Genomic DNA, 27,315 nt, shown 5'->3' with positions numbered 1-27,315 from the left:
CAGAAATCTTGTCCCAACACACTATAGCTGCCAGTGTACAGCAGCTGCCCTGTGGGTAATCAGCTGCAAGATGTCCATCTTGTTGTTTTATGTATAATTCTAAATCAATGCTACCTGACATTAAGAAGAGAACTGTAAACCTCAGAGTTTGTACTCAGTCACCCTTAGCAAGAGAAGTTTCCTTTACATCTCCAGAAACCTCCTTAATGATTTGTAATATCCCTAAAGTCATAGAACATGATCCAGTTAAGGTCAATCTTGACAAAGTCCCAGTGAAGCCAATAGAAAATTGTGATCGTGTTAAGTGCTGTCACGTCAATTCTGACTTACATCAATTTAAAAAAATCTGATATGCACATTTGAAATTACATCTGTATCTTTCATACACACTCAAGTCCCATTTGCTTTAAATAGAACTCACACGTATAATCAACAGTTCATGCTTTAGATGAATTAACTGTCATGCATGAAAACTGATTTACAACTTATTTTGCCCTTCCTGTGACTTTTATATTTTTTGTGAACAGAAACATTCCATCTGAAACAAATTTTCCCTTCACCAGTTATTTCCCCCAAAAAAGTTGTATACAACTGAAAATAACTTTTTAAAAGTACATTTTAACCTGCCTACTCTATGCAAGTATCTATTGCATCACTGTTAACAGGCATCATATTTTAGACTTTAGGAAAAGTTGCCATCATCCTTTTGATTCCCCAACAATAAGTTTCACTGTAGTAAACAATCCTGTTTTTCAGAGTGGAAAGGGACAAAGAAGAAAAAACAGAACTGCAATTTTAGAAAAGAAAAGGAAGTGCAGCAGGAAAAGACACTAGAATCTTGGAAAGAGTTTTCCCTGTCTAAGGATATTTCTGCCACCTCCTGAAAAAATATGACTTCAAGTGCTTCTGAATTGAAGGGTGTTTTTGGTTTCAGTCACAATCAGCATCACCAGGATTCCAATAACAATCTTTTTCATGAAATAACAAAGAACTTCTTTCAATTCTTCAAACTTCAGTTATCTAAAGTTCTGGTAACCTCGTGAAAATATCTGTTCATTTTAAAAGCTAACACATCCTATCCTATTCTCATTGCACTAAATCAGGATAAGCTGTGTTCCACTGAAACAATTTATAACCAATATCTCCTTACCGTAACATTTCTAAAGGATTGGTCTCGTGCACTTGATTGCCACATTTGGGACAGTCGTTGCTGTCTTCAAAGTGCTGTACAATGCAACTCTTACAAACTACAAAGTAGGAGATTTATATTAGACAAAATGGAAAATGTAGGAATTAGTGCTAAATATTGGCATAAAAATAATATCTAGTGACCTTAGGTCTGTCATGGATTCATCCCAAATTGCCACCCCTTCCCATACTCAGCTGGAACCCCAGTTACTCAGAGTTTCCCCCTCCCCCCCAGCATCATAGTCATCCCTACAAATTTTATTAATTTACTTGTGTTGAGCTGCACATGAATTTAAAGCCAGTGTGTAACCCAACGTGCAGGGGAAGTCCATGCATATATCTGAGCATGCATGAAGATAACGACTAGCAGCAGGAGGCATGATCTTTGCATGTTACTTCACGTTAAGTATCCATTCTTTTCAAGACACTGGTATAACAAAGATTTAATGATGTGCACAGGATAACAAAACCAACCAGGAAGCACAGATTCAGAATCTAAAATATAAGTTTCTATTGCAAGTTAGTGTATGTATGTCTTCTGCAATGGATACTGCAAAGTGCACAGGGAATGAACGAAAGTGCATATATTACATTTACACCTTTCACTTCCTCTAAACAGCTCAGAAGGCCTTTCATTTTTGTTCTCAAGTGGTCTCCTGCCCAGACACTTTATAGGACAAGACTTCCATGGCTTCAGTAATATAAGAGCCAATCAATTCTGCCAGTTTTAACTACCTTTTTTTTTAGCATGATACAAGAAGATTCAAGAATTTGAGTTTTAAAAAGAGGACAGTGTGCTGATATTCCCTGGCTTTGAACCTCTGATCTTCCTTACCATCCAGTAGGTAAAGGTAGTCCCTTGTGCAAACACCAGTCACATCACAATGTTTACTAGGCAGACTATGTTTACACAGAAGGATGGAAGGCTGAGTCAACCTTGAGCCAGATACCTGAAGCTGATTTCCATCATGATCAAACTCAGGTTGTGAGCAGAGCTGTGACTGCAGTATTGCAACTTACCACTCTGCACCATGGGGGCTCCAAACCAACCAGTATATGTAAGTGTAATTGCTGATTTTGTTGAGTTATGGCCAGACTCAGATTTACCCTTTTTACATCAACTCCTCCCATTCCTCCTTACATTGTGATTTACACTTGAAAGATTCATGGTGTAACTGACACCAATCCTTGATGACTCCTCCCCCAAAACCACTTCCATAAAATCTCCCAGTATGACTTTCTTCTCATAGGTATCTTGCAAAGTGGGCTGTGACTCATAAAAATTCGCATTGGAATAAATTTGGTTAGTATTTAAGTTGCCACTGGAATTTTGTTTTATTTTTGCTGTATGTACAGACTAGCTAGTAATTAAACCAGTGCTCAAAATTTTTTCTGGGTAAGCTGTGTTAAAACTGTTATTATGAAGATTATAATCCAATTCCTTAATATTGATTGACCGCAACTAGCAGAAAGACACCCTTTCCCCCAACACACACAAAGATGCCATTAAAAAAAACCCCAACTTACAAAAACTACTTACAAGTATGGAGACACTCAGTTACTGTAGTAGGTTTGATAAGGTATCCTTTGCAAATACAACAGGTGATATAGGGGTTGAAATCTTTCACAAAATGCTTCCTCTGGGTAGCCATTCGTGGCAGGAGCTGCAGCAGAGGAAAATGTTTGGGACCCAAGCTGTGAAATGTGCAAGGCAAGCAAGACAGGATCACAGGAGCTGGTGAGCTGCTATATGCAGCCGGACTTCTCCAGGCATTGGAGGATGGGGATGCAGGGCCTCTCAGAGGGTGATGACTCCCAACCTCTCCTTCTTTTTAGAGTTAGACATCTTCCAGCCCTGTAAGGCACAGAAAAGCAAAAAAGGAAAGTCTGAGCAGAGAGATTAACCATAGAAAATACAGCTGAAACAGAGGAGGCGGTATGGGGGGGGGGCGGGGGGCAGGGGGCAATCACTTGTCATTCAGCACAGTTGAGGCTTTAAAAGTAGAAAAGAAGGCAACATGCCAAGAGTTTGTATTGGAAGGATGAAGTGGGGCCAACGCCACAGCGGCGGGTGCGTCGCCTACGCGGGGACAGCCCTTTCCTTCCAGCAATACAAGTGGCAGCAACCTGTAAAAAGAGCCATGGGAGGGAGGGCATTTTGGAAAGCAGCGTCGTCCCTCTTCCCATTGCTCTCCTCTCCACGCGCCACTGAGCTCGCAGCCGGCCACCGGCACTTTCGCACGCCCTCCCCCTCGGGCGCTGGCGCTGGCGCTCTCTCCTGCCGTGGCCTGTGCTGCGTGCCTTCCCCTCCACGTCTCTTGCCCCATACCTGGCGGCGTTCAGCGGCCTCGCCCCGGCCGACGAAAGGGAAAGGGAAAGAGCAAGCGCGGCCTCCTACCCTTGCCAAAGCCGCGCCACGCCACCCGCCTCCGACGGGACAGCCCCAAAGCAAGTCTTGCTGCGCCACAGCCCTGGCGCGCGCTCTCTCGCACACCGCCCCACGCTTGGAGGTAGGTTTAGATGTTAAGGACAGGGTATCTGAGCATGCACAGACTATTTGTCTCCGGCTGTCGTGGGCTTTCCGGGATACGTGGCCGTGGAAAACCCGCAACAGCCAGTTGATTCCTGCCCTGAAAGCTTTCCACTATACAATATCCATTCCTTCAGCATTGTTTATGTAAGGGTATGCACCAGGGATGACAGAGAATTAAGAGGCAGAGCAACAAGGGCCGAGTTAGGCCAGCTTCCACCACGGTGTTGCCTGCACAAGCCCTGGAGCAGAACCACATCTACACAAAGGGCAGGAATCATATATGCTGTAGGATTCCCTATGCTACACAAGTGCATACTGTGGACTTGACTTGCAAAACACTTATCAAAACGACTGGCCAACACACTGGTATATATTGAACATCTTGTTGACATGAAACAGAAGACCTTTAAGTGGTTTTAAAAGCAACATATGGGATGGTGCCAGGCAGCCTTAGAGTTGCCAATCGCCAGGTGGGACTTGGAGAGTCCCCCAGAATTACAACCAATATCCAGACTATAAACTTCAGTTCCCCAGTTGAACTCTGGGCCATTGAACTCTACTGATGCCCCTCCCCTCTTCAAACTCCACCTTCCCCAGATTCCACCAGCAAATCTCCAGGAATTTCCCAAGCTAGACGGACTTTCCCAAGCGACCCTAGCCTTGATCCCTGACAGCTTTGAAAAAAGGAATGAGTGTACATATGAATGAGTGTAACCAAACAACAGGGATATTTTTTTCTAGGAACAGCTACATTGGAAAGAGGTAATCTGGAGCAATGAAGTAACAAACAGGGAATAGTAACAAACAATGAAGTAACAAACAACGACACTGTCTTCCCTATCAGCTCTTCCCCACAAATCAGCCTTTAATGAAATAGCTTTTTTTTAAAGAAAAGAGGGAATTTAAGTTTTCAGTTACATGGATTTACATGTATTCTGCTGTTAGGTCCTTAGCCTTACAAGGTTATTGAGAGAGGTATCTAAAGCATGGTACAATAGAAATAACTACAATTTGTTGACATGTACTAAATGCTGGTACCTAGGCAGACATTTCAGATTAGCCCTTGCATCTCTACTAGCACACAGTTAAAGTAGAAATTCTGTTAAGTGTTAGAATTTGGAAGGAGGTATTTGTGTGTCGATAAGATGATTCAAAAGTTCATTATAATTCATTATAAGCTGAGGCCCCACTGCCATTCATGTGAACCCTCTTGACAGCTTATAAAAGTGCATCTTTGAGCATATGTTGAAGGACATATAACCCCAATAAGCACTTCAAAATATTACAATTATTGTTTTCATTAAACATAACTAGATTTCATTAAACATAACCATTTTAAGTTTTGAATTTACACTTCTATAACAGAAAAAACCCCCCACACCCTCTGACTTCTCCATAATTGGTTCAATCACAGGTTCTTATCTGTTCTTCTGAGTTCAATTCTTTTTCTTGGTAAGTTCCTTATCTCTAGCTACTTAACATGTTGAGGGCTTGTGATGTTAAAAGTATCAGCTTCAAAATATTTAGCTTTCTGCATCAGATGCCCCTTAGCGTAACATTTCTAAAAAATAATTACATTTACAAAATCCAGGACCTTCACACAGTGATTCAAGCATGGGCAAACCTCCACTAACTCACCTGTCTCTTGGTTTTACATTGCTGCTTTTAGAATTAAGTTCATTTTTAATATAAACATTAATAAATACTAAAATTGTTCAGTTATGGTTTGGGGTAGCATAGTGTTAAATGGAACAAACCTAATCCTCGGTATACAAGATAAATTGGGTGGTTTTCAAAATCAGTTTCTTTTAATTGTCAAGTCCTGAAGTTCTGTTGTGCCAGACTACAGCTAAAACAGACTGCAAAAATAATACTAATTTTTAAGTCACAAGTATTGCTGAAACCATATACATGTTTTGTCTATGCCAACAATTAGACTTCCATCTGGAGAAATGTGAGGTGCAACAGCCACAGAAGAATCCATGTTATATTTTTCAGTATTCTTCCATTCTTTTCAGTTTCTCATTACACAAGTTTACAATTCATTTGCTGCACTTCCAAGTTCAAAGTAATTCAGAAAAAAGCCAATAATATCAAATTGAGATTGCCAATAAAAACAAAAAGCAGCAACAATTGTAAAAAGCATAATACTGTTTCTAAAGTTCTTTATGATACTAAGGGTTTCTTTGCTAGTGATTCACTGGTGCAAAAATTCTCCATGTCTGGTAAAACTTTAAAATCAGCCATCCTACATGTTATAATGTCAGTGCAAAGCACCCTTCACAAGGGGAGTATCTTCATCATTTATTGCATGATGGAAATCACATACAGTTTGGCTCTAAACTGCAAGGGGGAAAAATCCTGAGAAATGTGGAAAGGGAAAAGTAATGCATTGTTCTTTTTCCTGCATTAAGCATCTGAGCCATAATGCAGATAATTTCAAATCTTATTCAGTTTTGATGTGCTGACTTTTAACAATATCCAACAAAAATATTCAAGATAATTTTAAAACTGAAATAACACAGTTCTAAAAGTATGTTGGCCTATATGAGTCACTGTCAAAATATTCAGCGAGATTTCTCCTGAGGTACAAGTGCTTATGTTGATGTCCAAAGCAGCACCCAGGAGTACCTTTCACTGAAATCCATGGGACTGAGTTCTGAATAGATGCATTTAGGATGAGGTGTGTAAGTGTAACTATAATTATGGTCTGAACTTGCAAAACAAGATGTTTATACAGTACTGGTTATTCTTAAATAACTAGTGCTCTAATTCTAATTATATAGATGACTAATACTAATTGTTTTGCATTTGTTCAGCAAATGGACTACAGAACAGGCTTGGCCACATTTTCACATCACTTTAAAACATAACCTGGCTTACTGATAGTTCTGCTTCATACTGATGTTTATTCCAGACTTCCATGAATCTATTTAGTAAACTTCAAGTTACAAGATGCTACTTTTCTCGCTGAAAAAAATCCATTTAAATGCAAGCAAATCTATTTATCTGCCTCACAAATCATCTTTCAAACATGAGGCCTATTGCCATGTTAGTTCAAGGGGCCTTAGATCTTCATCAGTGAATTATGTGGCATCCATTCATAAAACTGAAATGTAATATTATGTAATATTCATAACATGATTTTTAAATAGTCATGTAATTTTTAATTGTCATCCAATTAGAAAAGGCATTCTGTCTGAAAGAGAAAGGTAGAATATCTCTTCTGATTGATAGGCAGATAAATGTTTTAAAGGCTGCCAGATTAATCAGGAAAATCCTCATGTGTGCGTTAACTGCTGTCAAGTTGCATCCAATGCATGGTTACTCTTGTGCATCCCTAAGCCCCTTCCCTCTGCCCGCTAGTGCCCTGAGGAGATTTTCCCTCCAAAGGTTCCAACTGTTCACTAGACTTTGCCTGTAGTAATGCACTGCTGATCCAGCAGCACCGTGGTAGAACGTTGGGACGTAGCCAGCGGACCCCTCTGGCCTTGCTGGTGCGCGCCCCCACTCCTCATCCCCCCCATGAGTCACGGGTCGCGAACTGCCTGGCTCAATCACGGTATGGGGACAATATGGTCTTGCCCCCCCAGCAGGTGAGGATTAGAGGCTCCAAGCCTTCAGCTCCTCTCCGCACGTAGCCAGATGAGATCATGCATCACATGATGATCTCCCGACCTCCGGCTCTCCCGGAACTCCCCAGTCTCCCTCCTGCTTTAATAGGATAACAACAATAAAAGGTGCCGGGAACGACCCAGGCCGGGAGACTTCGCTAGAACACGGACCTCGGTCTCCGCTGCGGCGTCTCCACCAGATATTTATCTCGGCGTCTGCGTCTCGTTCTTCGCTGACAGTGGAGGTGGAGCCCCTAGCTAGTGCGAAACCGAGAGGAATCCTGAACCTCCACCTGCTCACCGTCGCCTGGGGAAGGGGCAGCGATACGAAGTCCAGCTGGTCAGCATCAGGGACCACCCGTTTGATGTCGCCTGTCACTGGATCGGCATCGAGACACGCGTCCTAGGACACTCTCTCGTCCGGCCGGAACACGGTGAAGTAGGGAGCTTGCAAAGCAGGGCTTATGACAAGCAGTTGTGAACTAAGCGTTAGCGAAATACGGCAGGAGTCCCGTAGAAGGAGCTCGCGCCAAATTGGTTGAGAGATTGAGCTCAGTGTCCATGGTACCCAGGGGGGGGACATTGAATCTTAAGGACACAAGGAAAATGTAAAGGGCGCCTCTTAAGCACAGAGCCTCGTAGCGCCCGATGTAAGCTGCTACTGGCGATGGAACAATGTTTTGTCGCCATCAGCCTGCAGACCCTCGGCTCCCTTGCTGTAGAGCCGCCCTCCTTCGATCTTTCACCTTCAGGTGGCAGATTTTCTCTATCACTAAATTGGGCCGCCCTGTCCTCCTTCTGCCCCCCACCTCGCTCCTTCACCCAATTCAAACTCTCCCGCTGACCCAGCCGCCTCTACTGCTCGCCTTCATTTTCAGCCACTGCACCTCCGTCCAGCGCCCGCGTAATGAAGCGGGTTTTAAAACTCTCATAGAGCGGTAATTAGCCCGCGATCTGCAGAAACCCTGGCCAGGAAGAGCGATCACCCGAAGATTCTTGCATTATGCCCGTCCACTTTACAGATACTGAGGGAGGGTGGCGATCATTCAGCGGAGTTGAGTACGCCCTTTAAACTATAACATCCTCGCAGAGCTCCGCCAAAGCAATCGCGGGGCGTAGAATCCACTAGCCCCTACGGTAGAGAGGCATGCTGCGGAGAGCCATCGCCAGAACCACCCTGTGGTTCCGAGCTGACTGGAAGCCACCTTTACCGCGTGCTCCTGAGCCCTCGCGCGGTGTGGTCTGGAAAATGCGAGGATTCCATAGCAGTGCTTCAACAGAGCAGCCACCTCTGGCGGCCTACCCGCCCCGGCGCAGCTTTTCACGGCCGAGGGCTTTTCGCCAACCCTAACGATCAGATTGTCCTGCCGAGGCCACCCGCCCCTGCGATTAAGCCTCTGAATTAAGCCTATAAGGCGTTAGTTAAGGTCCCCAGCGCTGACCAGCCAACCAGAGTTTCTCCTCCATCCGGCAAAAACCCCAAGAAACCCTATGCGAGTTTGTGAACCAGGCTCCAGGAAGCGTCAAGGAGCGAGGTAGATAGCGAGGAGGCCCAAGCGAGGCTCCTCATCGCCTCGCCAAAGGGAGAAACGCCTCTCCAGCCAGTGCACTTGAAGGCGATCCGCGGGCCTGGGCAAAAATCCTGGAGCAACCCGACATGCCCAGGCTTGCCAGGACATCCGGATCCTCCGCCCACCAAGCTAGCCTCCTGCGCGCAGCACTCTCTCCACGGTGAGGCGATCTCAAGACTGACTGCTTTAACTTCGCGGCGAATCGGACACTTCGAAGGAGTGTAGGAAGGCAGCCAGTGGGGGCCTACGATGGAGGAGGTCCTCCCAGGAGGAAGGCCACCAAAACCACGGTGCCCGCGTTGCCCGAAAGGCTTCCCGCTGGAGAAGCGACTGCCCATGGAAACTCCCACGCCAGGCGTCTCCCCTAACCAAGGACCAGGAGGAGAGTACTGGAGCAGGCTCAGCGTAAAGGCCCTACCAAAACCACCTTCTGGAAGTGGCATCTGGCTGCATGCGCAGCCCATCTCCTTTAAGTTCCCCGAGGTCCTTGTGGCCCCAACCCGGTATGGCCAGGCCCATCCCTGCGGGACAATTGGGCTAGTGCTGCCAAAGCCTCTGCCACTGAACGAGACTGTTCGCCGTCCCGGAGTGATCGACTCCACGCACCGGGAGACATGTCTCCAGGTCTGGACAAACACATCCACAGGGGTTGCCTGCGGAGCCAGCTGCCGCTCAGCTGATCCCTCTTGCCTGCTGCACCGCTGCCGACCCAATAAAGGCCTCACGAGCCCCAGCTTGGCCAACATGGCAGCCACCACCACCGTCGCTGGCGGTGGAGGCGCTATCGGGAGCTCGTACATACCTGGGCTGCATGCGCCAGAAGGATGTAGTTCAAGGGCCTGGTGGACACGGCTGATGTTGCAAATCATCAGAGCAGCGGTGGCCAGGCCAGTATTCGGCCGACCCGAAGCGCCAGCACATCTGGGGGTGGGGGGGCAGACAAACCGTGAGCCAGACATCGCCCAGCTCGCGGTCAACAGCCAGGGCTCGGCGGCGGCAGTCCTTGGCGTTTTGGAGCATGCATGTCAATCTCTGGGGAAGGGACCTCATGAGTCAGGTTAAAGCGACTCTGGTCTGGGATGGGTAAAGCGTGCGAGATCACTGACAGTCCCCAATGCGTGCCTTCCAAAGAGACTACTTGCTAATTTTCGTAGGGAAGCTGAACCCTCTCCCCTCCTCTTTACTCCTTCTGTTTTGACCAGTAGGCGGGGAGGGCCAATTATTGTTGGCCCTCCCTGGATTAAATCTGGACCGTCCTGATGCAGCACTGTCAGGACAGGCCCCGGTTTAAAAAGGAACACGCCATTATGCGTAATACCCAAACCCATTTTGGGTTACATGGCTGTAGCCTGGCAACTTTATCAGTGATACCATGTTAGAATGACTCAGCAACCGTATAAAGAGGCCGGTCTCGGCGAGGCGGCAATTCCCCAAGATAATTAGGTCAAAAAATTTTTTAGCACCATCCAGCTTCCGCAAAATTGCCACCAAGGTCCACCCGGTAAGTACAACTCCCTTACCGGGCCCCTCTTTTTCCTTTGTGTGTGCGAGGAATTAAGCTATAATTGCCTGAGTGCTTCATTCCCGGATAAGCCCATCCCCAAAAGCCTCCATTGCTTATTGTTGCTGATTAAGCATGCATACCTAATCCCCAGGACCATCCTGCTCCCTCCCCTCGAGGCTCGGACCCGCAAGCCAGCGCACCCTGATGGCTCTGAAGCCAATTCCCACCAGGGTCGCCCTACCTCCTGCCCTCTGTCAAACAACTAAAGAAAAGAGGGTAAATTTGGGGCAGATGCGTTAAAAGCAACCTTCACAGGCTGCAAAACAAGCCTTCTTCAGCCTTCTTATGCTAAATTCTAAACCTTAAACTTCGTCCCAATCTCCGCCATCTGCTCTAAACTGAGCCTGGCGGGACCATTCCAGTAACCTGGGAAAGAGGGTGTGTTTCAATCCTCTTCCTACAGGTCCCTGTGGACTCCGACTGCATATGACCAGGCCAACCCATGGAATGGCCAGGGCTCAACCCCATCGGAGATGGAGCGCATCTCTCTAGAGGATCCGCCCAGCGATCTCAACAGGAGCGCCGTGCATGGCCCAAGACCGAATGACCTGAGGCGATCAAGCGACCACCAACCAAACCCTAGAGCTGCTGCGCCAGCAAGACCACCCGAGACACCCGAGAACCTCTGTGCCGCTCTCCTTGCAATCATTACGCCAACTCAGCGACCACCATCCCAGCACCGCTGCTCTACGCCTCCTGCGATAGCGTCGGTACCCCTGGCTGAGAGCTTCCGCAGACCAAGCATCTGGGGAGCAGTTTGCTGCCGCTGCCAACGTCTCATCCTTCTGCCTGGGCCAGTACCTAGAAGTCGGGAACCTGCTAAAGAAACTCCTGCCTGCTCCCCGTCTGCAAAGCCGGAGACTTCCTGGCGAGGTCTGGGCTAAAGCCCTTCATGAATGCCTCATCCATCAGGTGCTCTATGAAGCCGACTGGGGACCTGTCGTCCAAACCCTCGGCCCGGCTCTCTCTCTTGTCACCAAGGGCTATGCGTAACACGAATCCTAACACCTCGCCCGCATCTGCGAGCAGCCAAAGCCGACCGGGCCATTCATTTCGGCCAGTGGAACTTCACACTGGGAGGACATTCCCCCATGTTGAGCTTATCCTGCTCCCCAGGGGGGCTGGTTGCCGGACCTGGGGAGAGCGTTTAATTACATTCCGCCCGACTCTCTGCGAACTCTTTGTTGCCTTAGTCGCCTCACCATCGTCCTACCCAGGCTCCACCCGGGGAGCCGGGCCTTGCGCCGCCAGCATCGCTCTGCCTTTGGGCCTCCTGTCCGGATGACGCGGTCGCCCTCTCAACAGAGTTGATCTCCCTACTTGGCCCTGGTGGGGTCGGACTTCAAACTTCTTACAATCTTTAAAGACTATTGGCCGGCTGGCGGCATTGCTTATGCGAAGTCCATCAGCTCCACCTCCACGCTCTGGGCCCTGGCCTCCGAGCGAACTTCGTCAAAGCGACCCTAGACAATGGAGTGCAGCTATTGATTACTTATTGTTATTATAATTCACGAAGGTTGTGAGAATGGCATAATATGTGTTGGTTTTAATCTTTCTGATAATTCCCAGTTGATTCACATGAAAGTCGTGGAGCTGCAAGAAGTTGTATCATCTAATCTAAAGAGTGATGTTTTGCTCCCCATTGGTGGTCCAGCCCTCTGGAGCTGGCTGCGGAGGAGGATGGTTGAGTACTGTTAGTACAGCCTCTGCATTGGTTTAATTATTGTGCCTTATTATCGGATCTTGAACGGTTTCGCCTAATGCGTGTCTAATATTGCCTGTAACATGTGTAAGAAGCCCCTAAATTTCCCTTGCACTTGGCAAGTTCTAATGTTACACAAGCAGCTTGGTCAGCTTGACTGGGCCGGCGGAGAGACAAAGGCGTCCCTTTAAATGCAGCCTCTTACAGCGTTTGACCCCCTTTTCACAAAATGCAAAGGAGGAGATATGGTAATGCACTGCTGATCCAGCAGCACCGTGAAAGTACTAGAAGCGTTGGGACGCCAATGGACCTCTGACCTTGTTGCTGGTCGCCACCGCGCCTCACTCTCATCCCCCCCATGGAGTCACGCGGTCATGAACTGCCTGTGGCTCAATCTCACCCGGGCGCCAAGGGACAATGGTCTTGCCCCAGGTGAGGAATTAGGCTCAGACGCTTCCTCCCTCTCCGCCGCGTAGCCAGATGAGATCGCCGCATCACATGATGATCTCCGACCCTCAGCTCTCGGGGCTTTCCCCAGTCCTCCCTCACCACCAGCCCCCCAATAGGATAACAATAAAGGGTGCCAGGAACGGCAGGCGGAGGAACTTCAAGCTAGGGAACACGGACCGTCTCCCCGATTCCAGCTGCTGGCCGATCTCCACCACCAGATGTTATCTCCAGCGTCTCGTCTCGCGTTCTTCGGCTGACCGGCGTGCTGAATTTAGGCCTACATTTGCCTGAGCAGCCCTTTGGTCAGTTAATATTGTGATGCAGTAGCATGTGATGCAGTAGCATGAATTTATTTATTTATTTATTGCTTTGTGTTTTTCCCACCTTTATATTTATAATAAACAGTAAAAAATGTTCTTCAGCTACTTAGCTGGGCACCTCTCAGGCCCCTTCTGGACATGCAGAATAATGCACTTTCAATCCACTTTCAATGCACTTTGGGCAATTTCCCACTGGCGATTAATCCTGGGATAGTCGCCATCCCTAGGGAGCTGTTCGCATGGGGGGTGGGTGGGTGGGTTCTGGAAACAGGTTTTCTGGAAACAGCGGCTGCAGCTGGAAGGCACCATCCCCCCTTTCCTGATCGACGTAGCTTCCCTGCAACCTTCCGGTGCGTCGCCCAGGCCTGGGGACACGCCCCCCCCGCGACTCCAGAGCTGTCGCGCAGGGCAGGGGCCGTGTCCCCTGGTCTGGGTGACGCGCCGGAAGGTCGCAGGGAAGGTACGTCGATCGGGCGACGGTGCAGCGCTGCACCATCTTCCCTGCCCCTACCGGGACCGTTCGTGTGAACGGTCCCGGGGGGGAGGTGTCAGCATTGTATACGCCGACACACACCCCAACGCGGCCGTGTGGAAACGGCCTCCAATGGAAACTAATAGGAGATGGGGCTACACATTTGAGGGTCCATAACTTTGGCCCCCATGAACCAAATTTCACCAAACCTAGGTGATATCATCAGCAGAGTGAGAGGCTCCTTGGCCACTCCCAAACACCCCCAAGTGAATGGGGGCGAGAGACAGTGGGTGCAACGGTACAGGTAATCCAGCTCTCCTTTCCTGGCATGCAACTCACCCTGCCCATGCTTGGCCTTGCTCTGACAGCCCAAAAGCACATCAGAAAAAAAGGTAGTCACGCACAAGTGCTACGAGGAGGAGCCGTTGTTGCACAGCGTTCACCAAATGCAAGCTGCCTCTTCAGCACCTGGCCCAGCAGCCACTCCACCAGCTACCCACAGCTCCCTTCACCCTGACTTCAGTTCAGCCTCATCCTGTGGTGCTCCATATGGGACAGTGAGGTATGGCTCACCTGGGGAAATTGGGGGGGGGAAGAGTCAGCCTTATCCCCTCCTGTCCTCCTGCCAAGTGCTTCCGATTCCTTTTAACTACTCTCCAGAAGAAGACATTCCTGCTCTCGTTATGATGTTAATATCCATTTTGGGATGTAAAAAATGGATACTATGTGCCTTTATTTGTCATTGGATTTTTGATGAGAAAATAAGTTTGTGAACACTTAACACGCACTTTGATTATATTACTTTAAGACTATATGTACAATCATATGTAGCCATAAATTTTAGCTTGTCAAACCTAACTTATAAATCTTAGTTGGTATTTTCTTCATTTCAGAAACAATAGCATGCATTTCTAACTGGAAAGAAACCCTAAACAGGTGATTAGAATCTTTACTCCAAACACTGAAAATACTCAAGAAATAGCTGTAATTTCGTAGTATTTCACCTAACTTTAAAGAATGTCCTTTTGAATTATGATCCAGTAGATGATAAACACAGAACACCTTTAAATTAAGAGTTTTCCAGTTATGTCATTGAAAAAGCTTTTAAGTAGAAAGGAAATGATAAAATTGTCCTTATCCTCTTGCCCAATAAACACCAAGGTATGAATGAAGACAGAATCACCCAAAAAGTAGTTTAAACAGTTAAATGGGATGCCTTGGTTGGGAGCAGGACAACTTCTGAGCAGGACAACTTTTGTCCCAGTCATGGCATACAAAACTGGGGAACTAAGGAGTGTTGGTTGTTCTTGAACTTACCTTCTTTTATTAAACTTTCTTCACAAAGTTAAAAGAAAACTTGGGAGACTATTTTGTAACTGGCAATATCATAACTGCTTATGGATGATAAAAGAATTATGTACAAATTTCAAGAGTTACAATTTGCTGAGAAAATATTTAAATTACTAGGTTCATGCATCATATCTTTAGAAACCTAAGCAGTCAGCGTCTGGTATTTTTTTCCAGACATGCTGCAAGTTTCAAGAAACAGCATTTTTAAAAAATGTAATATTTAGTTGAGTTTTAGCACCTCCTACTCTGTTTTCTTTCTCAAACATTTAGAAACATTTGAGTATGAAATTTTATTTTAAAGTTATTTCATGTCACTTTGCTTGCTCGCTGGTGAGACAAGATATTTTTTATGGTTTGAAAACTCCTGCTATCCCACAGATGGATGAATGTAGACAGTTTCTGCCGAGGCAGAGTGCAGCAACTAGCCAAACAACTTTTGTTAACAAAAGTTAACTTACCTCTGCAGTGCGACTAGAATATACAGTTTATTGGCTTTCACAGTTCTACTTTCTCTAGGAAAACAAAAAAGCATGGTGTAACTCCATTCAGCCCTATGGAGGGCTTTCAGGCTTTTTTGCTGCACCCCCATGCCACCTGAAAGCCCTCTGGAGGCAACACAGTGGTGGAACCATCCCTGGCTGCAGTAGCCTTTTGATTGGGCTGCAACACACTTACCCAGTTTCTCTATTAAACTGGCCAGGGATCACTCATTTCACAAGAGCTATCTCCCATTATACTTTTAGGAATCACACTATAAAACTTTAGAGCTATTTTCCTTATCTAACTGGTTATAGATTCTGTTCTGCTCCAAAAACCCAAACTATGTTTCTTCTGACTCCTGAGGAGAAATCCTCCACTAGACAGCTTACATAGCTGTTTCCAATCCCTATCGGTTAACTTCTCTCTCAGTCAACTGCCAGTTCTTAACTGACAGAGTTCTAACTGCCACTCTCAGAATTGTATTCAAACTCCCTGTCAGTCATGGATTTCTATAACTGAGACAACTTCCTACAATGCAACAGTCCATTACAGGCACTTTCATTGCAGGAGGAACTCTCTTCTTCTGTTTATTCCTTGTTGTCTCTTGTGGAACAGGTCTTGGAGATTGTACAGAAGGCACCATCTCATGTGATAGTTTTAAAATGGGGGCGAGAGACAGTGGGGATGGGGCGGTCTAGAAGCCCAAAGTATAAATAAATAAATAAATAAATAAATGAAAGGCCCAAAAGGCAGTGCAGTTTCCCTGGGCCTTTTCTGAAAGACCTTATGGACTACCAGTTGAAATCCGGCATTATTAAATGTATGAACTGTAATCTGGAGAACCGAGTTTGAGTCCCCACTCCTCCACCTGAGTGGCAAACTCTTATCTGGTGATCTGGATTTGTTTCCCCACTCCTACACATGAAGCTTGTTGAGTGACCTTGGTCTAGTCCCTATTCCCTCAGAACTCTGTTAGCCCTACCTACCTCACAAGGGGTCTGTTGTGGGGAGAGGAACAGAAGGAGTTTGTAAGCCTCTTTGAGATTTCTAACAGGGAAGAAAGGCGGGGTATAAATCCAAACTCTTCTTCTTGTTGTCAGTACTGGACTGTTGACTGCATGTGCAGAAGTGAATTTTGAGTAGTTCTCTGCTTTTATTGTCCTGTTTGAAGTGAGGTTTCGTTGCCCAGGTTGTCGACCTTTTTTTTTCAAAAAAAGCTACTTCTGAATAATGAAAAATATCCAACATGTTACAAGTTTTGTTCTAGAGGCAGAACATGGATTAGGAAGAGTCCAGAAACGAAGCTTACAAGTTGTGGTATAGAGGGCAACTCTTTGAAATGAAAGCTTTAAAGCACAAACAAAAAAGCCTACAGCAAATTTTTTCAAAATATTTTCATAGGTCTTTTGACTTTTATACAATCTTATTCTGCAGTAGCCAGTGAGGCATCGGATCAAGCTGCCTGGTGAAGATCTATTTTATTGTAGCTGGTTTTCACTTGATTTTGATTGCAAGCTGCCTTGAATTATCCCACAAGTTAGAGTAACTATATTTTAACATAAATAAAATCTTGAGCATAATATTTAGTTAACTTTAAACTTTAGCTATTAAAGACATAGGAAGGGAAGGTGGTACAGTATAGCCTGAGCTCACAGATCTTGGAAATAAGTGGGGCTGGTACTTGGAAGCTGGACCACCAAAGAAGACTCTGCTGAGGAAGGCCATGGCAAACCATTTCTCCTCCTCATTTTTCTTGAAAGTCCTTTGCTGGGGTTGCCATAAGTTTGCTCTCTCTCTCTCTCTCTCTCTCTCTCTCTCTCTCTCTCTCACACACACACACACACACACACACACACACACACACACACACACACACGGCATATGCAAAATATATTTTGTATTTAGTACTTTGATCTTCCTGTAGCAAGTGAAGCTTCTTTATTTAGTTCTTTAACTGATTCAAATGGCATCCTGTTTCACTAGATTGTTTTCTTGACAAGGTCTTGATATTCTGTCCTACTAGACCAAACACAGCCTATATTTGCCAAATTGATGTGCATTTCTCTGTATTTTATCAACTCGCTTCTCTGCTGCATCAGCCTTCTGCCATGCTGCTCGTATGCCACCAGATCCAATAACGGAATGATCAATATCAATATGTAAAACGTGAGTTCAGGTTGGAATTTTAGTGTGAAACTACATCATAATGCCACTCTGTCGTGCTGTTCATTTGCCCCCGCCCTCCCCATTCCAGTATCCTTTTATATATACTGACATAACAAAATACATGGCTAAATATCGAGAGAAATACTTGCAGGCTTCTGAAACAAATGCAGTCTCTGACTATGATTGTTTCTTGCTGAGTTATCAACACGTACCATAGCAGCCTGGTATAGACCATTAATTCCTGTGTTCTGCAATCCTGGATGTAATGCCCCTTTCATGGCTCAGTACTGAAGCATGCTGTGCAGTGCTAGAACGTTAGATGAACCTGTTGCTAGGGTACTTGTCCCTGATCTTATAACATGTATATTTCCATTGCACTTACAAGGAACAGGTCAGTGTATCAATGCAACATTAGAAGAATCCTCTGTTTTAGCACAGGCAACATGACTTAAAGCATAACTATCTGTAGTGGACTTTGTGGTGACTTGCCCTGCTGCCATTTCCTTGCCAGGCTGTGGATTCTGCTTTCGCTGCCACAGTGCAAGCTGCTTCAGCTAGTGTGGACGTACAAAATCGGACTGCAAGGCAGAGGTTATTTAGACGATGGCAAATATAGGCAAACACTACCTCTCTGTATTGACAAATGACAATATGTATAATTTGGGTTGCAAAACTACTACTGTTCATAGTACTGAAGGCACTACATACAAGAAAGATCATTGCAGCCGTGTATAATTTTAGACACATTCCAGTGTATATCAAATGTATGGGGCCTGTGCTATTCAGAGCTCCTAACCCTTATCCATATGCTCTGCAATCAGGGTCATTTATGGGGTCTACACAGTAATAGGGTTGTCAGTTCCATCCATTTCAGGTGAAATAAAGGCTTAGCTACCTACATTGCAGCCACAAACCTGCCACATTTAATAATACCTGCAGAGACTTTGGGTGTTTGTTTACTTAATTTATATTTCAGCTTCCTCTCCGGTGGGGACCTCTCATTAACTCTATCCTCAGAACAAGCCTGTGGGATAGCTTAAGCTGAGCGTTTGCACCATTGGCACAACATTACCCAACCAGTTTCCATGGTGGAGCAACAGTTCAAAACCTGAGTCTCCCAGCTTGATCCTCCAACCACTGCATCACATTAGCTATTCCTGAACAGGCATAGCTTATTAGAGATGAAACTGCATATAAGGGGTTTGAACATGTGGGAACAGAACGGCTCTGGCTTCATGGTGCTGATGCACATACCTCACCCAAGGAGCTTTCCACAGCTCTAATCCTGGATGACCAACCACACGCAAGGCAGATTTCAGTCAGTGAACTCGTCCCCGTAGACCCCTAGACTGACAGTACCTAACTTCAGTTAATCTAATATTTCTATAGACACCTTTTTGCCAGCCTCATCTCTTGCTTATGTAACAAGGTGGTCTCTGGACTAATTTTCTTGGCAATTCTGTGTCTTTGCCGCAGTTTGTCTAGTGATGCTTAGAATGCTGCTTTGACTCGCTGCATAGTGCTAGCAAGGATTTTTAAACACAGGAGTGAACTTTATACCTTTATTTTAACTGAGAGAATATCTATACATTTTTATTTTTCGTAGTTGGGATAAGTATCTGAATGAAGGCACCAGCCCTACCAGTGACTTGAAGCGTGCAAAATGGACAACAGAAGCACTGTATTTTCTTCAGTATTTTTACTTCAGCCGTTTCTGAAAGGTACAATGCTTGGAACATCACTGCAGGTGTCACAGCAAAAGTGACACCCGGTATATCAAGACATGAGCCAATGTAATTGACAGGCTGATATCCAACTTTTGACTTCTTTTTCCAAAACTAGATTCTCTGGTAATCAAGCCTTGCTTCGTGCATCAAAGAAACTGTACAGAAGCAGCCACACTCTGTATTCCAATAGGGCACCCTTCCATTCCACCACTCTTGATCCATTGTCTTCTGAAAGATGAGGAATTGGTAGACGTGGCTTCATAAATTAGGAATAGCACCCATCAGCCTCTGTCAGCATGGCCAATTGGCCATCCTGGTAGGGGCTGATGGGAATTGTAGTTCCTGAACATCTGGAGAGCCGCAGGTTCCCTACCCCTGAACTAAGTTAAACTGGCTCTACTTTGACAGCACACAGCATCGAGAGAGCATTAAGAACAGACAGGAACAGTGGTGTAGTACTTGAGCTGATATACTGTGCTCCCTGCCGTTCAAGTCTGCTTGTTTCTGCAATAAAATAGTACTTGCCTTTTTTCCCCCAAAAAAGGTGTCATTCTTAAAGAAAGCCAAAATACACAAACATTCATGGTATAAAAATAGAAAGTTAAGGAAGCTCATTGTTTCCACAGGAAGGCCCACTATCCATCCATTTCTCATTATTTTTGAGCATCGTAACACTAGTTCAACTGAGGTCTCTACAGGAATTTCTGTCTGTGATTATCAGAATAAGGATGCCAGCTATTTGTACTATATTGCTTGGAGAGGGATGAACATTCCAGTTAGCCAATTGGTTGGCTTGGTAGCCCATAAAGTCAACTAGTACTTACCATTCTCATCTTCATTTTCAAACAAGTTGTTAGCAGCTTTATTTATATGCAGCTATAACTTGATTTGGTCAGATCTCAGAAGCTAATCAAGTGTTTCAATGGGACACCTTTCAGAAATACCAGAATCATGACATGGAAACAAGCAGTGGCAAACCACATCTGAATGCCTCTTGCCTTGAAAATTCCACCGTAAGTCAGAGGTGATGGCAAAAAAAAAGGGATTGAGGTGCTACAATATGCCTACTATTGATGGATTGGTTTGCAATTCTGCATAATTCAAAGGCCTACATCAACATGCTGGTCTTGCATACTCTCTAGAGTCTATAGGGAAGTATCTGAACAACAGTTCCTGCTCTGTAATTAGAACCTGAGCAGAAAACTGGAAGCAAATAAAGTCTACAAGATACAGGAACTTCTTTGAGCAGTCACTGCATTACTATAGCCATGAGGTTCCCTAGTTCACATAAGAAGGAACTTTCTACAGTTTGTGTTGCAGATGGGCAAAGACAGGCAAGACATCAGTACTATTTATAAGATTATGTTCTGTTTATTTTAATGTTTGCATGTTTCACTGTTTTCTGTATGTGAAATATAATGTTTCATATATTTTATATAAGTAACCCCTCCAACACTACCATCAGTTGGACCATATGGCACAGTTCTGCTAATGGTAGAAATCTCCTGTGCAAAGAGTCTTTCATCAGTGGAAGGCTCCTTGCAACAACAGAGAGCTCCATCATTAGCAGAATAGAGCCATAGGATCCCACTAAGTATTATGGATGAGGCCAGTAAGTTAATGGCTTAACTGAAATTTGAAACAGAGACTTGTTGGTTCATAAATACACAAAGCCACCATACGGATATGCTCTTATGGAGTGTTCCTCAAAGTAACATCGTTGATAGACTGAATTACTCATTGATATATTATGCTAAAGCAGGGGTCTGCAACCTGCGACTCTCCAGATGTTCATGGACTACAAATCCCAATTGGCCATGCTGGCAGGGGCTGATGGGAATTGTAGTCCATGAACATCTGAAGAGCCGCAGGTTGCAGACCCCTGTGCGAAAGTTTTTATGCTTCAAAGAACAAACAGGGATGCAAAGGGAGTCACTTGGAGCCACTTCATTTCTTATATCCCAATGACATCCTCTAAAGCCTTTGACAATACATCCTCTTTCTCTTCTCCTGGCAGCCACCATGTCTGCTCCTTCCACACACCAACCCACCTTTCTTTTATCAGCCTTCCCATCTTTCACCTGTCTCACTCTAATGGTGTCTTCCACCAGGAGGTGAAGATTTCTTTTCATTTTGCTTGTCATAATTCCAATAACAGTTATCAGCCCTCCCTCTTGGTTCTGGTGTTGTAACCATTAAGCTAAGAAACAACCGCAAGATTGTTTCCATGTTAGGTGAGGCCATCTGAATTTTTTCCTTGTATATAATTTGATAAAGGTCTGCATGAGACAGAGAGTGTTCTTTTGTAGGCCTATGGTTTGTCTCATATACAAGCGAAAGTGAAAAGTTTGTCAGTAAGTTTCAGGTCAAGGTATTATGCCGGGTATGCTTCCATCAACACCTTGCTGAATTTCTTGCTTAGATGCTGTCAGATTAGCAAGAAAGGAAAACACCTGTGCAATATCACTGTATACAATACCTCTTCTTAAACTGAATTCAATTGCATCTAGTATAGGGATAAAGGATTTAACCCTGAACTTGTAGAAAGTTCATCTGAAGCATCAGGACAAGGTGCACTTCCATCATTTCCTTGCTGTTTCCTTACTCTTTGGCTCATTCCGCACACACAGAATAATGCACTTTCAAGCTGCTTTCAGGGCTCTTTGAAGCTGTGCGGAATGGCAAAAACAGTTGTGAAAGCAGCTTGAAAGTGCATTATTTTGCGTGTGCGGAATGAGCCTTTGTCTCCTTGTGACAGTTCTATAGTTAACATTTATCAAGGTGGCTTTTGCTTGTTGCTCAAACTCCTCAAAATCTACTCTAATTTTGTTTAAAAATCCTGAAGTGAACTGTACAAACTTGCAAAAGTATTCAATAACAGTTCTGATTTCTGAATGGCTTTGCTGACCCTCTGACCCTTTGGACCTAGCACATGGGTCCAAAGTTGCAGCATAAACACAAACTCCAGTTCTTCAATTTTCTGCAAAAGATTGTTATCTTGATGCCTGGTACCATCCTTCCCATAAACACCAAAGCACAAATGACTGAGGGCATCAGTGATAGCACTGTAACTTTCCAAAACAGCTTTTGTGGCTTTTGAATGTGCCTCACACCTAGTGCCTGATAAATGTTTAGGCACTTTAGACTGAGGTTGCAGAAATGATTTTAGAACTGCCTATCTCTTTGTGGAGGATGAAAAAGGTATAAATGTCATTGATAATGCCAAAATAGTTCACTGCGTCAAGACAGCAGTCAACAGCCAAACAGCCCTCCAGGTTTAAAGAGTGACCAGAGCATGCAATAAAGCATAGAATAAAAAAATACAGGCTAATAGCCAATTAATATAAACACAACGCCCCCTTCCAGCAATCAGTATAAGAAATTCTTATACCTAGAATATTACTATGTAGTCTACTGGGGTCCTTCTGAGTGGAACTACCTGTAGCGTCAGGTCCTCCAGTGAATCTGAGAAGATTATGCCTTTTCTTCCTTATATGGAATATCGAAACTCTTTATCTCTCCTAGGGGACTCAGGGTTACACAAGGAAAATTACAGAAGGGTTGCTTAAAAACAATAGTGTGTTATTACAGCATGTGTAAGAAAGACCTATGAGAGACAGTGTCAAAAATATTATTCACCCTTGACTGAAGGCCCTCTAGATTTTGAGGTCCTAGGCTTCAGTCTGCCTGGCCTATCGATAAATCCAGTCCTGGGTAACCACAACTGCACGTAGCCAAGCAATGGAAGATGTGTGGAGGCTGCTACCAGGATCAGGTGAATTATGTTGCATCAGGCTACCTGGTGTCAAATCATCTGTTAGCTACCACTGATCCTGAGTGAGTAACCCACATTGCAAGCTGCCTTGTGATGGCTTCTGGCCCTGATCCTGCATGAGTCTCCCCTCCAGGATAAGAGGGAGAGGAACAGGGGTACACTGGAAAACTGAAATAGCCCTAGAAACACACACACACCCCAATATACACACCCTTTATTGACAGAAATCCAGGTTTGAAGGCTGGCAATATTGTTGTGGCTGCTTAGCAATTCCCATAATGACAACTGAGATCATATTTCTTAAAGATGCCGGCACTGCTTCCATTATTTGAGGGGTTATTAACCACTCCCAATGAATTTTTTAAGATTTGACTTTTTTTCAAACCTGGAGCTTTTTTCAGTTTTGTATCAATATTTGACTAGTCTGTTCATTACTCTCTGGATATGAGCATCCACATTCAAGGCCACACTGAGAGTGCAATATATTGATGCTCTGTAACATTCAAAGCTTCCCTGTACCAGATAAGTTAATTGATTTTTCTAAATTAGTGGTCCTCAACCTTTACAAATCAATCCAGGGCCCACATTTAACCCTCCAGGGGCTACACTGTGAACCCACTAAATAACAATAAGGGGGATCACAGCCAAATGTCTTTCTGTCACATGATAAAAGTGGGGCCAAAGTTATAACCACATCTGTAGAAAAAAGGACCTTATGCCACAAACACATAGAGAGCACTGGAGGTCAATTTGTGGAGGTGGGGGCTATCCAGGTTTTGCTTTGCTGCATAGGGTAATAAGAGTTTTTATAGAGATGGTGCTCTGAATTTCCTTATATTAAAAAGAAATTCTCTCTGCCACTAATGTAATTTACTTTCCTGCTCTCAGAGTACCTGCAAGAGATACAGGAAGTGTGTAGCCCTAGTTCTCTATGATTGGATACTATTAACAGATCCTTCCAAAAAGTTGCAAAAGCAAAACAAACTCTGGCAGCTTTACAGAAGTGTATCACCCAAAAGTTGGGGATCCATGATCCACCCAAGAACTGCAGCTCATGAGATCAAGACCACTGATCTACTCTGATCAAAATGATGACTACTCTGACCAGAAAAAAGATCTCTGGAGTGTAGAACAAGAGAAAGCTTATTCCTAACACCTGTTACTTGAGATCCCTTTTAACTGGAGATGCCAAAGACTGAAAAAGGGGTGTACTACCACTGAGCCACATACTCTGTTTACTAAATGGTTATGAATCCTCTTGTAGCTTAAAACTTTTGTTCTCCAACATCTTCATCAGCAGTCAGGACCCTAAAGACCATGGTCCTGATACAACCAAAAGGAACCTGCATCACTTGAACACACATCAAGTGTGATTAACTTTTCCCATTAACTGAATCTGAGTTTATGGTGCAATCTTGCCCATATGGAAGTTAATAACAAACCTCCATCTGATTTTTTTACAGCCCAGTTTTGTGACTAACAAGAGAGCCTGAAAGTCTTCAATATGGTTTTTAAAATCGTTTTCCCTTGATTGGGGGGCACATTCTATTCATGTAGTCAAGAGAGTCAAAAGCTTCCCATTTCCATTGGCGCTTAAATTAATGTAGGTTTTGTAACTGAAGGGCATAATATCGCAAACAGATTAAAAACTTGCCAGACTGACTTTCCATTGAAGTATTACCTTGTATATTTTTATTTCTGACCCTTCTTAAAGGAGTTCAGAATGGCATACGTGGCCCTCCTTGCCCTGCTTTGTCCTCACAAGAATGCTGTGAATGAAGTAGGTTAAGTTGGAAAAGTATGGCTGGTTCAAGTTCAGCCAACTAAGCTTTATTGTATAGTGAGGATGTAAACCTAGCCTCAGGTGAGCAGTCTTGCTAGTTTACAGTAGTAAAACACAAAACATGAGTCCAGTAGCATCTTAAGACCAACAAACTTTTTCCAAGGGTATAAGCTTCATGAGTCAATTATTTGAACCTAACATTTGATAGTAGCCACTACAAGTCTCTTGCTGAAGCATCTCTTGTTAAGAGTCATCATTTGAAATATCTAACACACACAGCTATTCAAATCAGTGGCAATTTTAAATCAGACGGTAAAATAATTTTAAAAAACCAACCAGTACCACTAACGTCTCAAATGTCCACAGTGTTTTGAATGCCTTAAATATTAACAGAACAATCTTGAAGAAAGAACTCAAAAGGATCAGTAGCTTGTAAAGAGGAAAAATTAGTATTCCACCCAATCTTTCCCACAAATGATAGCGGGCAACCAAAGTCTATTGGCCCTCCTATCCCTCAACCCTTTTTCTCAAAAGCAACAGAACTTACTTCCATTTTAACCCTGTTCCGGATTACAATTTTAACTTGCCAGTCCTGAACACAAATACAGGAAAGAAGATCCTATTTCTAGGGAAAGTGTGCTCAGGATGGCTTGCTTTTAAAGTTCTGTTGGCCCTCTCTCCATCTTTCCCTCCCATTTTGGACTGAGCACTGCCATGGAGACCTATGCAACGCCGCTGCATGTGTAAGAGAGAGAGAGAAATGAGTCATCGCCGGTTCCTATTCCGTGGAACTGATGATTCATCCATTCAGTCATCATCTCCGGGCCACAATAACAAGCAAAACACACGTGGGTTGTAATCCACAAACCACTTCACATCCCAGCGCTCCTCAACCCGAAACACCGGCTTCGGCCAGATTCCATTATGACTCTTTGCAAAGGAAACAACATTTGAGTTCTTGCAACTCGCCCCCCGCCTCCCCGCGAAATACGTGCTCCGGTTTCTTCCAAGAGGCAAGTGCGAGGGGAGAAGCACAACATATCCAATGAGATAGAGCTGCCATGAGCACTGCTTCTGCCTTCGCACACGAAATCCCTGGCAGAGCAGTCTGTCCGTTTCACTTGCGAGATGACACAGGGGTGTGTATGTGTGCGCGCGTTGCACTGGCCCGTCACAACCGAGAGAGCAATGCACAAGAGAGTGCAAACACCTCCCCTGGCCTTATGCAGGACTTGCGTCGTCCCTCCATCTCCTCCTCCTCCTGTGACATCTTATATAATAATGATCCAAGCTTAATCAAAAGCGGAAACCGACCCGGTCGCCGGGGGGGGGGGGGTGCTGAGCTGGAAACAACCTTCCTTCGGAACAGATGCTCCGGACTAGAAACCTCGCGCTTTTGCTGAACTGGGGACGTCGGGCGTTCTTGCTAGAAAAATCCGGAATGGAAAAAGCCACGCAGCAGCCAAAAAGGCTGGGTACCCCAGAGAGGATGGGATGCTGCTGCCGGCCCTTTCCGTCCCCCATTACGAATCTTACGCCAAAACCTCTTTGCGATCGCCCCCCACCCCTTTCCGGGCGATCCTACTCTCATACTTCAAGCAGGCCTCTTAATTAAGGTGTGTGTGTGTGTGGGGGGGGGGGTGCATCTGAGAAAGAGGAGAAAGTTAACTCTCCGCTCCAGTGCCTTTCGGAGCCCCCTTCGAAGCAAGCCCAGCTTGCCAACCCACCTTTGCTGCTGCAGCGGTTCAGCAGTCAGCACGTTAAGCAACTTGTTATGACAGACCGGCCGCTCTTGGCCCCATCCCTTCTCTCTCCACCCCCCACCCCCCTTTCAACTTTCCAGCGGGGTGAGGAGGAATCGGGGCAGACGGGTCCCTTACCTTCCCGCAAACAGCCCAGAGGGAGCGCCCCGGGGACGCGGCGCGGGAGTTAGGTTATGTTGCAAGGAAGAGCGAGGTGCGTTTTCAGCTGCTGTTCAGCTGACAAGGGGGGGGGGGGATGAGAGAAGGGAGGGGGCAGAAGGAGGAGGCGGTGGCGAGTCTAGCGAGAAGGAAGGCTCGAAGAGCGGAGCGGTGCAGGAGGCGGAGGACTTTCCCAGGGCTGGTTGTTTACGCATTGCTGCCCTGCTCGGTGCACGCCAATCAGGCCGCTGATTGGACACAAACTGGGCCACAGCCTTTCGCCGCCCTCGCCTCTCACAGTCATGGTGCCCCACACAGCCCTCGGGGAATAGCGAAGGCAAGCCAGCAAGTTTGCTGTGCAAGGGAGACGCGGCTCCCTGCCCCGGCGGCGCGCGCGCACACCCCGGCTAATCTCATGGCCGCTCTGCAAGCCTTCAGCCGCCGGTAGCCGCTTCACTTTCTTTTTTTTTAACCGTTCCTGGTCCCGCACACACGCCGCCTGGGCTTTAGATGGTGGAGCGTTGTCTGCACATGCTCACTGAGCTTCAGTGAAGTCGTAGTGAAGCTAATGCCCTGACTTTAGCTTTTCCCATTGACGAGAATGCTTAGCCATAAATCAGGAGGCGTTTGAGTGGTCACGACCCCACTTCCCCATCGGGCCCCCCCCTCCCCACTCTGAAAGAATTCTCTTCTTTATTCTTGCGCGTCCAGGAGCAATT

The 27,315-nt window shown here is 45.4% G+C and overlaps 1 protein-coding gene across 8 annotated transcripts in view; it reads right to left on the bottom strand.

Annotated features, from left to right (window-relative positions):
• The window catches only part of PCGF5 (polycomb group ring finger 5), a 50,140-nt gene extending 23,211 nt beyond the window's left edge, over positions 1 to 26,929 (bottom strand). For 2 of the 8 annotated variants that reach the window (XR_007245246.1, XM_048505384.1), the window contains exons 1-3: positions 26,576 to 26,929; positions 2,729 to 3,043; positions 1,151 to 1,247 (exon numbers count right to left, since the gene is read on the bottom strand). Coding sequence is in view for 6 of the 8 variants with exons in the window: in XM_048505384.1 (XP_048361341.1) it covers positions 1,151 to 1,247; positions 2,729 to 2,840 (209 nt within the window). In the remaining 2 variants the exon portion in view is untranslated. Of the gene's footprint in view, positions 1 to 1,150; positions 1,248 to 2,728; positions 3,044 to 3,315; positions 3,486 to 3,517; positions 3,587 to 26,575 lie in introns of those variants that run through there. The other 6 variants (XM_048505382.1, XM_048505383.1, XR_007245245.1 and 3 more) reach the window with 5 other exon arrangements.
• Positions 26,930 to 27,315: the final 386 nt, after the last annotated feature.

Source organism: Sphaerodactylus townsendi, linkage group LG08 (assembly GCF_021028975.2).
Source record: "Sphaerodactylus townsendi isolate TG3544 linkage group LG08, MPM_Stown_v2.3, whole genome shotgun sequence".
Lineage (NCBI taxonomy): Eukaryota > Metazoa > Chordata > Lepidosauria > Squamata > Sphaerodactylidae > Sphaerodactylus > Sphaerodactylus townsendi.
Note: the sequence above shows the minus strand (reverse complement) of the source record. Positions and strands in the feature narration are given on the sequence as shown.